This window comes from Malus domestica, chromosome 03 (genome assembly GCF_042453785.1).
Source record: "Malus domestica chromosome 03, GDT2T_hap1".
NCBI lineage: Eukaryota > Viridiplantae > Streptophyta > Magnoliopsida > Rosales > Rosaceae > Malus > Malus domestica.
Window position 1 is genome coordinate 17940555 of NC_091663.1, and position 17598 is coordinate 17958152.

At 39.1% G+C, this 17598-nt stretch overlaps 1 protein-coding gene and 1 long non-coding RNA gene across 2 annotated transcripts; both read left to right on the plus strand.

Annotated features, from left to right (window-relative positions):
* Window positions 1-426: 426 nt before the first annotated feature.
* LOC103407859 (glycosyltransferase BC10) lies at window positions 427-3512 on the plus strand. The gene is made up of 2 exons (XM_008346729.4): window positions 427-1990; window positions 3016-3512. Exon 1 carries the CDS (start codon window positions 855-857, stop codon window positions 1968-1970), a length of 1116 nt encoding a protein of 371 aa, XP_008344951.1. The 5' UTR covers window positions 427-854; the 3' UTR covers window positions 1971-1990; window positions 3016-3512.
* Window positions 3513-16514: 13002 nt separating this feature from the next.
* Window positions 16515-17380, plus strand: LOC139194460 (uncharacterized). Its single transcript, XR_011579310.1, has 2 exons — window positions 16515-16805; window positions 16928-17380. It is a non-coding gene; the product is annotated as an uncharacterized lncRNA (long non-coding RNA).
* Window positions 17381-17598: the final 218 nt, after the last annotated feature.

Below are 17598 nucleotides of genomic sequence, written 5' to 3' on the forward strand. Positions count from 1 at the left end.
TGGTGGCGAACGATGTTGTGCTCTCTAATGGAATTTGGAGTCTTCTTTTCAGTGTTTCGTTTGGGCTCGAAAGTTTGGTTTTGGGCTTCTTGCTGTTTTCTTTTGGTGGTCCATATCTTGGATGTTTGTATATTGTTATTGGACCTCATTTCTTGTAATTATGTTTTGTTGGTACTGAATTTACTTTTCTTCCAAAAAAAAAAAAAAAAAAAAAAAAAACCTCATCAGTATGATAAATAGAATAAAGATATAAACTAGACGCAACTTCAAAATCTAATAGTAAAATGTAGAAAAATAGATACTCCGTGCAAATGATAGTCAGCCCCAAAAATGTATCAATCAAAGCCCTTTAAAATAATATTTATTTTAGTTATTACAAATCTGAATAATATAAATTTCATTTTTTTCTTGGTTGAAAAGCAAAATAAGAGAGAGAGGGGGGCAGTGAAAGTGATACTAATAAATAAAAAAGTAAAAGACAAAGAAGAGAGGAAATAAGTTAGGGATTTGGATTTAATGACCCGTAACAGCGCAAGTAATATAGGCCTTGTATCTCTGCATCCCTCCACCCCTCTCTCTCCCCCGCGAAACCCACAACCTCCAATCTGGATTCCCTTCCAAATCTCCAACTCTCCCGACTTTCCAAAACCCATCCTCCCCCCACCCATCACTCTTTGACTCCACTCAACTTGTTCAAGCACCAGCCGCCTCAGCCGCCGCCTTCCACCCCCAAACACAGGGACTCCACCTCCAAGAAGTCCTCCTCCACTCCCCCTCCCGACCTCCACCACAACATCCACCGTCCCCCTCCCGCCCCCGCCTCCACCGCCACCTCCCTTTCATGCTCCAACCCAATGTTCTCCTCCACCCCATTTCTGGTCTCCTTCTTCCTCTTCCTTTCTCTCCCTCTCCTATTCCTCCTCGGCCCTCGCTTCCTCCCCCCCTCCCACCCCACCGTCCCCATTTCCCCCGCCGACGAAATCGACGACCAAATCCTCTTCTCCCGCGCCCTCAACCCTAACCCTAACCGACCCAAACCCACCTTCTCCCACCTCGCCCTCGATTCCAAATCCTCCAAGCCCAAAATTGCCTTCCTCTTCCTCACCAACACCGACCTCCACTTCGCCCCTCTCTGGTCCTGCTTCTTCTCCAAAACCAACCCCAATCTTTACAATATTTACGTCCATGCCGACCCCTCTGCCAACGTCACTCTTCCCCCCGGCACCGTCTTCCACAACCGCCTCGTCCCTTCCAAGCGCACCTACCGCGCCTCCGCCACCTTGATCTCCGCCACGCGCCGCCTTCTCGCCTCCGCCGTCATCGATGACCCTGCCAACATGTTCTTCGCCGTCCTCTCCCAGCACTGCGTCCCCCTCCACTCTTTTCGATACGTCTACCATTCCCTCTTCTTCTCCACCACCTTCGACTTGACCCGCCCCGCTGCCGACTCCGACGATGCCGAGTTGACCCGGATGGGACTCAAGATCCGCTACAAGAGCTTCATCGAGATCATCTCCAAATCCACCAATCTCTGGAAGCGGTACTCCGCCCGAGGACGCTTCGCGATGATGCCGGAGGTTCCATTCGATCAATTCCGGGTCGGATCCCAGTTCTTCCTCCTTACGCGCCATCACGCGCTCGTGGTGCTCAAGGATCGCGCGCTCTGGAGAAAGTTCAGAGTGCCGTGTTACAGAGAAGACGAATGCTACCCGGAAGAGCACTACTTTCCGACCTTGTTGTCAATGGCGGATCCGGAAGGGGTAACCCGTTACACTCTTACCCGGGTTAATTGGACGGGCACGGTTAACGGGCACCCGTACACGTACCGACCCGTGGAAGTGTCGGCGGAGTTGATTTATCGGCTGCGGAAGTCGAATTTCTCGGAGTCGTACTTGTTCGCGAGGAAGTTCTCGCCGGATTGCCTGAAACCCTTGTTGGATTTGGCCGATAAAGTCATTTTCCGGGACTGAGATTCGCCGCATTCACTCTGGTAAGCGTTTTTTTTATGTTTTTTATTTTATTTCTTTTTAATTTTGTTTTTGGTATGTGAATTTGGTGAGTTAGGTCCTTGTTAGCGAGTGGACTCAGTTGTGAGTTTGGTCCGTAACAGTAACCCGGGAAAATTGGATTATTAGTTAGGGGAGGTAAGTCCGATTCGTAATCGGATTATTATGAATTTTGGATGTGCTTTTGACTTAAAATGCTTTGAGTGAAAATGTTTTTAGAACTAATTTTTTTATAAAATGCAAGTAAATGTTTCTTGCGCAAAGTATTTTAAGTGCTTTTAGAATAAAAAAATATTTTTTCTAAAAATGTTTTTAGTCATTTTAAAAACACATATAAACGAGACATCCGTCAGTCATTTAAAATGGGAATGGAAGTTTTGCGCCTTTCACAAAAATTCTACAATGCGCATCGGTTCAGTGGACGTCTGGATTTGCATGATTGAATTTTGACAATCTCGACCGTTTAAACGCGGTTGAGATTGCAAAACTTTCCAATTTTCCAACCCATGTTTAAATTTTAGTAAGCGTTTTCTTTTGCGGATTAAAATGGTTGATTAAGATTAGTAGGTGTATCATTGTAAGATTTGATCATTATGTTCTCGTGTTATTTAAATAATGACAAAAACGCATTGAGAGTTAGGTAGCTTCAACCTGCACGACTTAATAGCTTGCTTGTAGTGCGATGCCACTCTAAAACTCCCATTTAATTTTTTATAAATAAATACTTATTAACTATCTTTTATTTTCAATCTCAGTCATTCATCTCTCGTATCATTTTATAATACATAGTGTTGAAAACATTTCCTACTCTCTGATACGTATGCTAAAGTAATTCATTAAAACCACAAAAGAAAAAGTTGTTGCGCACATGTCTCGCTTGGAATTTCTATGTAAAGAGGAATGACTGCGGACGTCGTAACACATAATAGTTTTCCGTTTTTTGGCGGAAATATTGCCCATTTATAATAGAAGCAAAGTAAGTGAAATGGGTATCTATTTGTTCGTGCAGGTGAAAGGAAGTTGGAGAAACCAAGTGGGAATGTGGTTTTGGAGAGGCGTAAAAACTTGCCCCCAAACTATCGAATCCCATATAGGAAATTCCAACCCAGACCTCGTCTCAGACAACATGTCAAAAGAGGCCAAGGGAATCAACAACCAGATAAAGAGGAGAAAGGTAAGCTAGTAGGGTCATTTTTGTCTTTTCGATGCGTGTTCTTCGTGTACATATTGGTATGAAATGCAGAAATCGAGTACTGTCTGTCTGTCTAATACACGACGAGAAGAAGAAGAAGAAAAATAGGCCCTACGTTTGACGGGTAGTGTTGGGCCTAGGGTGGTAATTAAACCGTAAGCCCGGCCCATTTCTTTTTCCAAGAATTTTTCTTTAAATTTTTTGCCTTCCCTCCTAAAAATTGGAAAATTGTTGTGTATTTTGGTAAAATGTATGTAGATTCCATTGAGAAAAATGTTGGCTACATCAGATAAATGTTCTTTTGTAAGACTAAATCGCATGTGGGTCCTATATTTTGGATCGCATTATATTTCGTGAGATATTTCTAGGTAGAAAAATGACAATCGCACATTATTTTTCTAGACACATGGACCGTGTAAACCAAATTATGGGAGGATATGTAAGTATGAAGAAATGGGTTTTTTAATCAGAAATTGTTCTAAGTTTGAATTTTGTTGACGACGAATTTAATATTAATTTATTATAATTGCCTAGTTGTATTAAAAATATGTAATGTCGATGTGTAACTCAATCTTGTATTCAAATAGTACATTATGTGTTTGTAGGATGATTATAACGTGGATTGCAAGAGAATTATCTCGGTCCAATTAAGCATTTTTATGTTATTTAAACAACCGATATTATCTATGCAAAGAGGAAGGAGAGGCAATGTGGTTCATATTTTTTATTGGTGAAAATTAAATTTAAGTTTTGTCACTTACAAATGAAGAAGAATATTACTAGACCGTAGTTTGAAAGAGATTTAAAATGATGTGTTGTTTGGCTTCTTTGTTAAATTAAGCGTTTTACTTGATTTATGAAGAATGAATAGATAGACAAGGTATGATTGATGTTAGCTGGAATCAATGATATGAAAGCAATCATAATAAAATCAACGGCCACTTGCCTCTCCTCTCGGCTTTCCTTGTGGGGCCCCCACCCCCCGTATTAATTTAGATTGGTGATACATCGTATTCTTCGTACCAAATAACGATAAACATTTGTTTTTATTTTTGTACTGTTGTGATGTCATGTGGTGCCATTGCCAATACTATTAATATCATTAATGTCAGAAAACGTGGCGGTGTCGGTGTCGGTGTCGGTGTCGCTGTGTGTGTGAACGCGATGCTTCCTTCATGCTATCTTCGGATTCAATCCAAGTATAATTATGTAATTATGTAACAAAGTGCGTTACCTCTAGAGATGAGCTCTGTTGTCCTCTCTTTACTTTGATTTGTTATTTTTTTAATTTGATTTGTAATTTGTTCACTGAACTAAAACATGTTGTTCAACTAAAGTCAAGTTTGGTGATTTGGATGTTCGACCAATTTAACGACAATTCATTGTTCTTGTCGTTGTTCAGCACGGATTCACAGGCTCACAGCCAGCTACCCTCAACCCACTTTCAACATACAAAACCACACATTCTTTTGGATCTATGCCCCACGCATATACATGAACTAGGATTCTCTTTCCTCCTAATCTTCATTCTCTTCCGTCTCCTCATATTCGAACAGTTACAATTAAGCCACGTCAACATTTTGTGTTTAATTTTTAATAGTCAGAAGAAGATGAAAAACAATCTACGAGAGGAAATGAGAGAATGGAATGGGAATAGAAGGGGAGAAAGGAGAGAAAAATCTTACTCCCATGTATAGACATATGATATGGGTGGCAGTGGGACTGCTAATTCATGGCAGAATGGTACTCCATCTTTGACTTTCAGACATCCATGAAAGTATATGAGACTAGTTTTCCATCTGTTACTGGTAACTTATCATTTTTCCACATCCACGTGCCTACCTACAAGAATGGTTGGTGATGTTTACACTTTACAGCAGTGAAACGCCTAAAGTTAGACACTTGTTATCTTATGTGTTGAAAATGTACACTACGCATTCTCTAGTAAAAGAATTTCTCGTAAATTTGACATACATAAACACATTGTCACTAACCAAGTGTGTACAAACTACAAAACTATTTAATCACTCTTTCCCACTTTTGACTCATGCATCTTAGATTTAGGCTTAATCAAGTCAACCAAAAGAGTCAGTATTCTGCTATGTAATCAAGTTCGGATTACATTCCCGCTTTTTATATTAGATGTATAATAATACTAATAGAATGATCATCACGAGTTATACATGCAAAATGTATTTACATATCTCGTCAAAGTTAGCATATGATCAAGTTGTTGTCTACAAGAAATCGGCCGACAAAACCCACAAAAAAAAAAAAAAAAAAAAAAAAGGTGATGCTGTGACAAAGAAAAAAATAGCTAAATGAAAAGTTGGAATGCATGAAATAAATTGGAGAATATTTTCCATCGAAATTATTGCATCACTTAATTACTTGAGTCAATTAATGTCCGTCCGATCTGAATCTGATGGTCCTCCATTCAAAAGTGGTGGAGAGATTGGTAGTAATCTATGACCAAGCTTTCTATTTCAGAAAGGGAAAAACTGGTGGTAAGTCATTATTATCCACCGCTCTCGAACCGGGAAAAGCTATGAGAAATGTCACTATGAGTCACAATCAAGCAGACTCACTAACTCAGAGTATCGAACCCGGAACCTCCCACAACTTTTTGTTTATTGGGGAGCTGCAGTTTGCGCTCTTACTATTGGGTCACTAGTTGTGGTTTAATCTATGACCAAGCTGACTTCTCAATTTACCTCCTTCTATACTATTTTCGTAAGACTATTTTAGTATCAATATCTTGCAGCTTAGATCATCTCCAATGGAAAAGTCAAATTATTAGAGTCAAATTACGATTAATGGCTGATGTGACAATCTGAAGTCTTATATTTTTCTAACCGATTTGTCAAATATTATTTTTATTAATATAGAGCTTTAAATGGTTGTATTTATTAAAAAAATTATTGAAACAAAATTTATTGGTTGAAATGTTAGTGGAAAAAGGCATTCACCATTAAACTAATAAAAAAAATTAATTTAAAGTTGAAGTCAACTTTGACTCCTAAACACAAAGGCTTCAAATTCAGTTAGCAAATCATACTTCAGTTGAATGGATTTTTTATGTCAAATATGCACAGTCATATCTCCACTTAGGATTTGACATCTCCTTTGGAGATACTCTTACATCACCCGATTCTCGTGTAATTTCATATATTCATCTGATCTTGTAGTCTTAAATTAACCTAAATTACGGTTGAGTAAATTTAAAGTTAAGTGTAAAATAGAAACACATTGTTTAGGCTAACCGGACAAATCCAAATTTGCATCATAGAGGCTAACTATTTATTCAAATTCTACTTTATACTAAATTATATGACGGTGTCTTATACGTTGTGAATAGATAAGGTTCAAAGTGGAACACAACATATGAATTGAGATCTAAATAAGTTAGGTGATAAATTAATTAGTGGTTGTAGAAAAACTCATATCCGAAACATTGGATGCTATTAGTGTCCTCCTCTCTACTTGGAAGCTGTCCAAACTCCAATTGTCTCTTTCTTTTCATTGAAGGAATGAATTACCATATATCTCCACGTTGGAGGCTATCCTTTTTCTTGGTCAATGTTTCGCGCTACCCTTGCTCCCATCGAAAGTAGGTTTTGCTACTTGTCTCCATACCTTTTTTGTTTTGTTTTGTTGGGAGGGTAAGATAAGAGAAAGATTTGTATGGTGCAGGTATACGGCTGCATGGCAGCCTTCCATTCTAATTATACAATGATATGCTTTACTTTTTTTTTATGTTCTTGTATTATTGACACAAGACATAATGTAGCAGTGAATTCATGTCATACAAGTTGTTTTAATAACATAGAGGCAAATATTGTCTCCCTATTGTTAAGTAATTCTTTAAATTTAGTACTACGTTGATAAAATGTCTAAAAAGAGGCTTTTCTTTTAACAAATGATTTATCTACACTAAGACCTACTCCAACCCGAGTAAACTCAAATTTAGGTTCTAAACTTATCTCAAATTGCTCCAACCCTTGGGGCAAATATGAGTTAAAACTCAAAACTCATTTCTAGTAAACTCAAATTTTAGGTTCTAAACTTATCTCAAATTCCATCATATATGTATATCCTTTTTAAGTTTTATATTTATAAATTCATTGAATCCAACGGTTAAAATCTAATATGATGAAATCTAATGGTAAAAAAAAAAAATCTAATGGTCCAAATTTAAATCCAACTGCTAAAGTAATTATAAAAAAAAAAATTCTTTTATGTGTTTCATATTCTTTCATAGTGTTTCACGAGTTTCATGGTATCGGTTAGTGATTTTTTAGTATTTGTCAGAATCTAAATATTTTTAGGTTAAAATGTTCATAAAATTAAATTATGATAGTCTACATAATTTTTTTTTCTTTTAAAAAAGTTACTTTAAGAAAAAAACATTACTATATGTAAATTCCGGCACATGGTATACATCAGTACTTCAGTGCATTTCTCCCTCTGAATCAGAATAAATATGTTTTCGAACCCTCTCTTTAAAATTTAAAGTATATGCTCCCGCACGAATTTCAGCACTTGTTCTGATTCTATGTATTGATCACTTTGAATTAAAATCAAACTTTTGGATGGAATAGTATAACGATAAAAAAGCCTAAATTCATTTTTTAATAATCTGGGGCTAAAATTTCAACCCAGAAGGGTTTGAACAAAAAAGCTGCTTCTGAGTTAAAACCTAAATTTTATGGGCTAAAATTTTTAAGTTTTAACTCAAAGATTGGAGATGGTCTAAAGGAGGGTGGGCTACGCCTCACAAAAAAGAGGCTATTTTAACTGTTGATAAAAAAAAGAAAAAAAAAGAAAAAAAGAGGATATTTAAGGTCATCTCTAACGAAGGGCTTTGGGCCAATATTAGCCCTAGAAATGAACAAAACAGTCTCCAATCAAAAGCATTTGGCAAATGTGCACAATTTAGGCCATCTCCAACTGAAATAGCTAAATATAACTCGCCTAGAATTATTCTGACACACCCCGACCTAGATCAAGGCGTGCTGGCCGTCACGTGAGAGTGACGTAACCATGTGCACAGTGCGGAAGCAATAAAGATATGGAGAATACGAGTGAATAAAAAAAACCAACCTACTAGCAGTACTAGTTAAGATAACGTGCTAGTGCGAGATTAAGTGTGAATTACACAACCAGAGCATAAGTAGCCTAAGTGCAGTTAGGCAGGACAAGTACTAATTATACAACACCCAAGGGTGATCCTACATTAAGATGTTCTGTCAGAACCACCGTCGAAATCCCCGTGAGCCTCCACGCACTTTTACCTAAAACCTGGAGGGGCGCAAAACAGAAAGTGTGAGTAGGCAAAAACAAAGCTTTTCAAAATCATTTCATTTCTCAAAAGTTCTAACCCCTTGTCATAAAACCTGTATAATTTCCTAGAAAATAATAATATATGCTATATCAGAAATCATGCTCAGGATGAAAATCCATAGAAATATACCATGCCAAAGTATCTCAATGAAATGCTATAAGTAATCCAGTTAAATATATCAATGCCAGATATCATATCAGCCAGATCCACCTAACGTGACCTGCACGGCTGAGTCTATAGCTCATAACCAATCTCAATCATATCAAATCCTGCACACGAGTCAGAACCACCTAAAGTGGTCTGTACGACAAGACTAGGTGTAAAATAAAGATGCTCTAGTGCTACGATCATGTGAAGGCGGTGCGAATGATCGCGGGTCACCTACGAGTCGGAACCACCTAAGGTGGTCTGTACGATTAAGCATGTGCACCTAACTTGGATCCAAGGTGAGCATATGGTGTGGGAGGTGAACATCACGTGAAGGACTGTGCCTTAACTCTGGGCTGGACCACTAACACCGGGGTGCTGGTTTATGAGCTCTCAATGCATCACATCATATATCACATAACTAAAGTAATCTCATATCTTTAATTTATGAACTTACCTGGCACTTACCTGTGCGTCTGCAGCACCAATTATAAATATATGCAACTACTAATGCATAAATAAAATAGGCAGATATTTTGCATGGCATTTCAAAACGTATAATTATTTAAATTCATTTTCTGGGAAAAAATTTCAAGTATATAGGTATATACGGAAAACCAAAAGCCCACTCACTAGTATGTCGAAGGGTCTTAGCCCCCGAGACTCGATTGATGGCGCTCGTCCTCAGGATTAGGTCTCACCTATATGCGAAATAACTAAATAAACATGATTTAAAGCACATACACAAAACTAGAAAATAACTTCTCATACATTGCTCGCTCAAATGGGGTATTTGAATATACCACCAAGATCTACTCAAGCTCAGGAACATCCTCATATTTTTAGAAAAAAATTTCTAAGCACTCACGCGCCGGCCAAGGCACCGCCAAACGCACGGCCACGCGCAGGCACATGCCTGGCACGGGGAACGGAATAGTTAACGTTGTTAGGGATATTTACCTGACGGCGTTAGAATATTCTGTCAACTTTGATGAATATTCTCCTCCTCCTTCCTTAGTTTGTCAGAGCCCGACGCCGATGTCGCTGCTATCGCCGGAAACTGAAAAATTATTCAAACCTTCGTAACTCTTTCATTTCTTAACCAAAACTTATGAAATTTGTCTCAAAATGAAGCTTATGATGCAAGGAACAAAACCTTACCAACTTTGAGCCCCAATACTCGCGGAAACTCATCGGAGAAAGCACGATACTCCGGCCACTTCAGCAACTCCTAGAACCCGAGTCTCCCAACGTCCAAAACATTCCAAAATTACTTCCCAAGCTTCGTGAAGACGTCCTAAAGCTTCCTAGAGCCTTAAAACTCCTTGAAAACGTCACGATCACGATCATATGAATAGTACACCAAATTGGGGTTTCTGGTTCTTGGATTTTCAAAGGTTTCATGTCCAACAAATGGCATGGATGAGCTCCTGGACTTGCAAGGAACACAAAGACCACTTCCCCAGCTTCGATCCGTGACTGGAAGTGTAGGTTTGAAGGTTGTCCGTACGCTTGTACGGAAATGGCAGAAAATGCGAGAGGGAGGAAAAAGAGAGAGTCAACGGGCTACTTTGGGTATGTGTGTGTGGTGTCCAGTTTTGGGCATCCAATCACAACAAACAAAAATCTCTTTTCTAATTGGGTCCAAACACTTAGGAAAAATTTTAATTGGTCAACAACCAAAACCTAAACCACACAACACCACAAACATTCAAGGGTAAATTCATCATTTCACACCATCGATAATAAAATTCGAGACGGGTTGTCACAATTCCCTGTAAAAAAAATATTTTAAATGAACAATGTCAAGTTGTACTCATATACAATTTCCAACCGAATGGGCTAAACATAGCCCTCTCAATAATTTATTAGTTTTAAGTTTATACTTTAAATTTATCGATTAATTTAGATAAATTGCCGTTTGATGTTTTCATATCTAGCTATTGAATTTAAATCAATTATTGTAATTGAGGAGCCGAGTCCCAAAAAAAAGATAAGAGGGGGGCTACATTTGGCCAGCCTGATGCCCTTATGGTCAAATTGTCACATCCCGGCCCAGGGTCACCACATCCCGGGCCCGTTCCACCACCGTAGCACGATATTGTCCGCTTTGGGCTTACCATTCCCTTACAGTTTTGTTTTTGGGAACTCACGAACAACTTCCCAGTGGGTCATCCATCTTCGGAGTGCTCTGGCCTCCTTCTCACTTAACTTCGGAGTTCCTATGGAACCCGAAGCCAGTGAGCTCCCAAAAGGCCTCGTGCTAGGTAGGGATGAGAATATACATTTAAGGATCACTCCCCCGAGCAATGTGAGATGTTACAATCCACCCCCCTTAGGGGTCTGACGTCCTCGTCGGCACACTTCCGGCCAAGGATTGGCTCTGATACCATTTGTCACATCCCGGCCCGGGGCCACCATATCCCGGGCCTGTTCCACTACCGTAGCATGATATTGTTCGCTTTAGGTTTACCATTCCCTCACAGTTTGGTTTTTAAGAACTCAGGAGCAACTTCCCAGTAGGTCACCCATCTTGGGAGTGCTCTGGCCTCTTTCTCGATTAACTTCGGAGTTCCTACGGAACCTGAAGCCAGTAAGCTCCCAAAAGGCCTCGTGCTAGGTAGGGATGGAAATATACATTTAAGGATCACTCCCCTGGGTGATATGGGATGTTACAATGTGGATTGTAAAATCCCACATCGCCTAAGGGAGTGATCCTTATATGTATATTTCATCCCTACCTAACACGAGACTTTTTGGGAGCTCACTGGCTTCGGGTTCCATCGAAACTCTGAAGTTAAGCGAGTAGCGTGCGAGAGCAATCCCATGATGGGTGACCCACTGGGAAGTTCTCGTGTGAGTTCCTAGAAATAAAACTGTGTGGGTGTAGTCGGGGCCCAAAGCGGACAATATCATGCTACGGTGGTGGAACGGGCTTGAGATGTGGTGGACTAGGGTCGGGATGTGACAAATGGTATCAGAGCCTAACCTTCGCCGTGTGTGTGCCGACGAGGATGTTGGGCCCCTAAGGGGGGTAGATTGTAAGATCCCACATCGCCCAGGGGAGTGATCCTTATATGTATATTCTCATCCCTACCTAGCACGAGGCATTTTGGAAGCTCACTGGCTTCGGGTTCCAACGAAACTCCGAAGTTAAGCGAGTAGCACGCAAGAGCAATCCCATGATGGGTGACCCATTGGGACGTTCTCGTGTGAGTTCCCAGAAACAAAACCATGAAGACGTAGTCGGGGCCCAAAGCAAACAATATCGTGCTACGGTGGTGGAACAAGCCTGAGATATGGTGAACCCGGGCCGGGATGTGACACAAATAATGGCATGGGACCTCCAAAGAATCATAACCCAATTATCGGTTGGAGATAAACTTTTGGACAAATCAAGTCATTTTTAGCCCTTTCTATTGGAGATCACCTTAGAGGCTCAAATCAGCTCCCAAAAAGGATAAAAAGCGTCAACCTCTAAGCACTTTGGTCATTTCATTTTTCAAGGAGCCCACCACTTGATGTCATAATGAAGAGGTACTTGGCAACTTTTAGTATGTAAATGTACAAAAGCACACAGAATCTCCGTTATAAATCACGAAAAGTTGAGGAATTTTTGGGCAGCATCCAAACTCAATTCTTCATAAACTTGAAGTAAATAGAAACAAGGAGTTTCAGCAATGTAGACAGAAACTAAATTAGTCTTTACGACTATTGTTCCTTGAAAAACATATTGTACATACAAGTTTCTTATGAATCCGTTGAAATGCCTTGTACAATCTCTCCACTTCTGCAGCACCCATATAACATGTTTGAGTGGATATTTAATGTTGGGCTTAGTGTGATCGGAGGCCTAAGAACGCAGAAAGTAGAAGGAGGATTGGGCTCGGACAAGTCGACAGCCCAAGAAGAATTAAAAATTATTTTTGCCAAGGAATAGGCAACAAGCCTATGTGAGAAGTGACACTCAAAGGGCAGCTCATCCTCAGCAAAAAGCACTTTTCAAGGGCATGGATAGGTAAATAAATGGTGACTCACCATACTCTAGAGGCCATCACCAAAAGGTAAGGCTTGGACAGTCGGGCTAGAGAGGCTATAAAAACAACAAGGGACAATGATACTCAACAAATCAATCAAAAGACATATAACTTTGCTCTCAAACAAGCAAGAAACCAAAATGCTTTAGTTTGACTAGACTCTACCCTTTTAGTAATAGGTCCACCATAGAAAACTTTTTTTTGTCAAGTTTTAGAAGCTCTGCTACCTTTCCTAGTGTTGTAGTATTTAATCCTTTTAGTAAACCCGATTTACATTTCATTCTCCAAAGATTACAAGCCCTATAAAACACAAAGAGAAGTGGTTGCAAGAAGACGAACCTTGCCTAACAAGGTCATAATCTTGCTCGAGTCTCTTTTGTCTGTACTTACATAAAGTAGATCTGTTGTTTTATGCATTTTTCATGGTATCTTACATCATTTTTTACTGCTTTTTGTTCAAAGTTTCATCTATGATTAATCTTGTTGAACTAATTTACTTTGCTTCTTTAGTGTTAGCCATAACCAAAAAGATAATCCGAAGGGCCCTGAATTCCCCTTAATTGGACATATGATATTATGAATAAAAGTCCTTGTTTACAAGGCAAGAAAAAGAAATTTATACAGACTTAACCCATTTGTAACAATCCAATAGAATGAAGAAGTCTAAGTAACTTGTGGTGCAAGTAATCAACCCAATTAATAACCAAAAAAGAACAATATGTTATACAAAGATAACAGTGACATGCTCAAATCCATATTAGTTTTGATTGTGAGCCTCAAGACCTAACATAGACCCCACAAAGGCACCATTCAAACTAATAACAAACACATATTGCAGTACACCAAGCAGCAGACCTTGCCCGACAAGCAAGACCCAGGAGAGTTGTGCAAGGGACAGATCTAGCCTGAAAACCACCTAAACAATTGAGTACAAGTAGTTAGTTTTCCTTCCAAGTAACTATCATTTGATAGACATCAATTTATTTACTAAACAAAAATGTGATAGGCTCTTTTACAACAAGTGCAAGTGGTTGTGGTGGTGGAACACATGTTCCCACTTTAGCTTCCCCCAGAATTCACCTGTTGTGTCAAAATTTATGTTCGTCTTCTGTTCCAAAATGTTCAGAAACCAGTTGTGTCAAAATTTGACACAGTACAAAAGTTTTGTGTAATGGTCTTCGAAATTCATACTCAATGTAAAATATAGTCACCACATATCCAATGGAAACCAAGAAAATCAAAGGCAAGATGGACATACCTTCCTCTCAGCACCCAACTTTAGCTTCCCCCAGAATTCACCTGTAATTACACATTAAGATAAGTGCAATAAATTTAACTTACTACCACAAAATACCAGCAAACTGGTGGAATTTATTTTTGGTCAATAATTTATCCACGGCAGATGAATATAGAGTGTGTATGTTAAAACATACAATGTTCGCCAATTCCTTGCTTCTCCACTTTCATTTTGTTAAACGATCGATTTATTCGATTAGATGTTAGATTAGAGAGTTGACAAGATTTGAACCCATGCCGTAGTGTAAAGGCAACACTCTTCTTCACCATTGTGTTAGAGGGCCACTTGCTATATTTTAGTATCAATGTCTCTTGCTGTTTACATCATGTAATTTTATATTTAAGTTGGTATTCATGCGATTTTGTAGCCCCCCCCCCAAAAAAAAAAATTATTGCCAAAATAAGATTCTTCACAATGTTGTAAAACAATAAGATCCATGATGATTCAATCTAGGACACACAAACGATGACTATTCATTCTAGAGTGTAAAGTTCAAGCTCTAACCTACACTAAATTAACCTAAATTACTGTCGGTTAAATTTAAATTCAAGTGTAGAATAGGAACACATTTGTTTGGGCAAACTTGACAAATCCAACTTTGCATCATAGAGGCTAACTATTATTCAAAATTTACTTTATACTAAATTGTAGTATCTTAGGGGGCTATTGTAACATCTCACATCGTCCAGGGGAGTGGATCCTCTAAGCCTTATATGTATATTCTCATCTCTACCTAGTACGAAGCTTTTTGGGAGCTCACTGGCTTCGGGTTCCATCGGAACTCCAAAGTTAAACGAGTAACGCGTGAGAGCAATCCCATGATGGGCGACCCACTAGAAAGTTCTCGTGTGAGTTCCAAGAAACAAGACCATGAGGGCGTGGTCGGGGCCCAAAGCAGACAATATCGTGCTACGGTGGAGTCGAGCTTGGGATGTGGTGGAAGCCTAGGCCGGGATGTGACAATTTGGTATCAGAGCCAATCCCCGGTCGGAAGTGTGCTGACGAGGACATCAGGCCCTTAAGGAGGGTAGATTGTAACATCCCACATCGTCCAGGGGAGTGGATCATCTAAGCCTTATATGTATATTCCCATCTCTACCTAGCATGAGGCCTTTTGGGGGCTCACTGGCTTCGGGTTCCATCGGAACTTCGAAGTTAAGCGAGTAGCGCGCGAGAGCAAGCCCATGATGGGTGACCCACTGGGAAGTTCTCGTGTGAGTTCCCAGAAACAAAACCGTGAGGGCGTGGTCGAGGCAGGTGACCTACTGGGAAGTTCTCGTGTGAGTTCCCAGAAACAACCCAAAGCAGACAATATTGTGCTACGGTCGAGTCGAGCCCGGGATGTGGTAGGGGCTCGGGCTGGGATGTGATAGCTATCCATTTTTTTTTTGTCAATGTTGGGCGCTACCCTTGTTCCCATGGAAAGTAAGTTTTGCTACTTGTATCCCTATTTTAATTTATTTTTCTTGGGTGGAGGGTAAAATGAGAAAAGGATTTGTACAGGCATACTGCTACATGGCATTTCATTCTAATTATACAATGACATGTGTTAACTTTTTTTCTCATGTTCTTGTGTTATTGACACATAACGAGGTTGTAAATCCATGTCATACAAGTTGTTCTCATAAAATAAAGGCAAATGTTGTCTCCCTATTCTTAAGTAACTCTTTAAATTTTAGTACTACGTTGATGAAATGTCTAAAACGAGGTTTTTTTTTTTAAAAAAAAAAAAAAAAAAAAAACTGTTGATAAAAACATGAGGTTATTCAAGGTCATCTCTATCGAAAGGCTTTGGGCCAATATTAGCCCTAAAAATGAACAAAATAATCTCTAATTGAAGAGCTTTTGGCAAATGTGCTTATTTTAGGTCATTTTCAACCGAAATGGCTAGTTATAGTCCCATCCAAAATTATAGCCCTGCAAAAAATTATTTTTTAATATATAGTGTCAGACCATACTCATATATTATTTTCAACTGAACGGGCTCAATATAGACTCCTCAATAATTTATTAGTTTTTAGTTTATACTTTAAATTGATTGATTAATTCAATTAAACTATCTTTGGATGTTTTCAAATCTAGCCATTGAATTTGAATAAAATTATTGCAAGTGAGGTGCTAGATCCCAAAAAATGGCTAAAAGGAGGGTATATTTGGCCAGTCTGATGCCCCTTTGGCCAAATAATAACTTAGTGGGCTCCACAGAATTATAGCCCAACCATCTGTTGAAGATAAATTTTTGAACAAATCAGGCAATTTTTTAGCTTTTGGACCTTTAGCTCTATCTATCGGAGATGGCCTTAACTTGCTACCATTTCTTAAAAAATGATATATTTGAGGACTAAAACCAATGAAAGTAGCCTAGTGGTGAGCATTGGCAGAGAGATGAATTTTTTAACAAATCAAACAATTTTTTGGTTACCGTGGAGGTTCACAACCTTCCATGGTAACTAAAAAATAGTTAAGTTAACCAATCACCTCTAGAAATATTATTGTGATAACGCTCTCTCTCTCTCTCTCTCTCAGAAGCTGGAGAAGCTCCAAAAACCCTCCAAAACCCTTAGCTCGGCGTTTCTGTGTTGAAGCTCCCTCCACAAAACTTATATCCACCTTCATCAAATCTCCCTTATACGTACAAGTGATTCGTGTACTATTTTTCCATCCTTTTTCCATTAACTGCAACCAAGGAAAATGTAAAACGTCAAAGGAAGACTCGTATAGCGTTGTCATAGATTGGCGTTCAACGAACAAAACAGATGGAAAACCTCGATTATACTTACAGGTAAACTTGTCACTTGTAAAGGTCCAAAACAATCCCAACAACAATCGCCTATTAGCTCAGGTAAGAATGGTTTAACAAAGTTCATACAATCACAAGGGTCTAATCTCAGTTGTCTATCACAGGGGGGTGGTCGCCGGAAACTCCTTGACACGAGAGTTTCCTTGGAGGAAGACGAAGGAAAAAGCTTCTAATCACCATACACAAAAGCACACAGAATCTATGGTACAGATCACGGCAAGTTCAGGAATTTTTGGGCAGCATCCAAACTCAGTCCTTCACAGACCTGAAGCAAATAGAATCGAGGAATTTCAGCAATGTAGACAGAAACTAAATTCATATTTACGACTATTGTTCCTTGAAAAACATATTGTACATACAAGTCTCCTATGAATCCGTTGAAACGCCTTGCAAAATCTCTCCGCTTCTGCAGCACCCACCTAAACAATTGAGGATAAGCAGTTAGTTTTCCTTTCATATTTCTCCATTGTCCTTCGAGCCAAAATTTGTATTGGGACAACCGAAACTATTCGACTTTATTTTTTGTTTCATTTATTTCATCCTTTGTAGTTGAGAAAGAGTCTCCTCAATTTCAGTTAATTCCATTTATAAATAAGACATCACTGAACAACACAAAATGTACAATCAACAGATGAACAGCTGACAACTGATACATATGATCAACTAACAAATACGATACCACTTAAAAGTACCGATAATGCATGCACACGTGTATGTGGATGCACATACGTAACAAACAAGCGAAAAAAAGCTACTAAATACACTAGCTTATCAC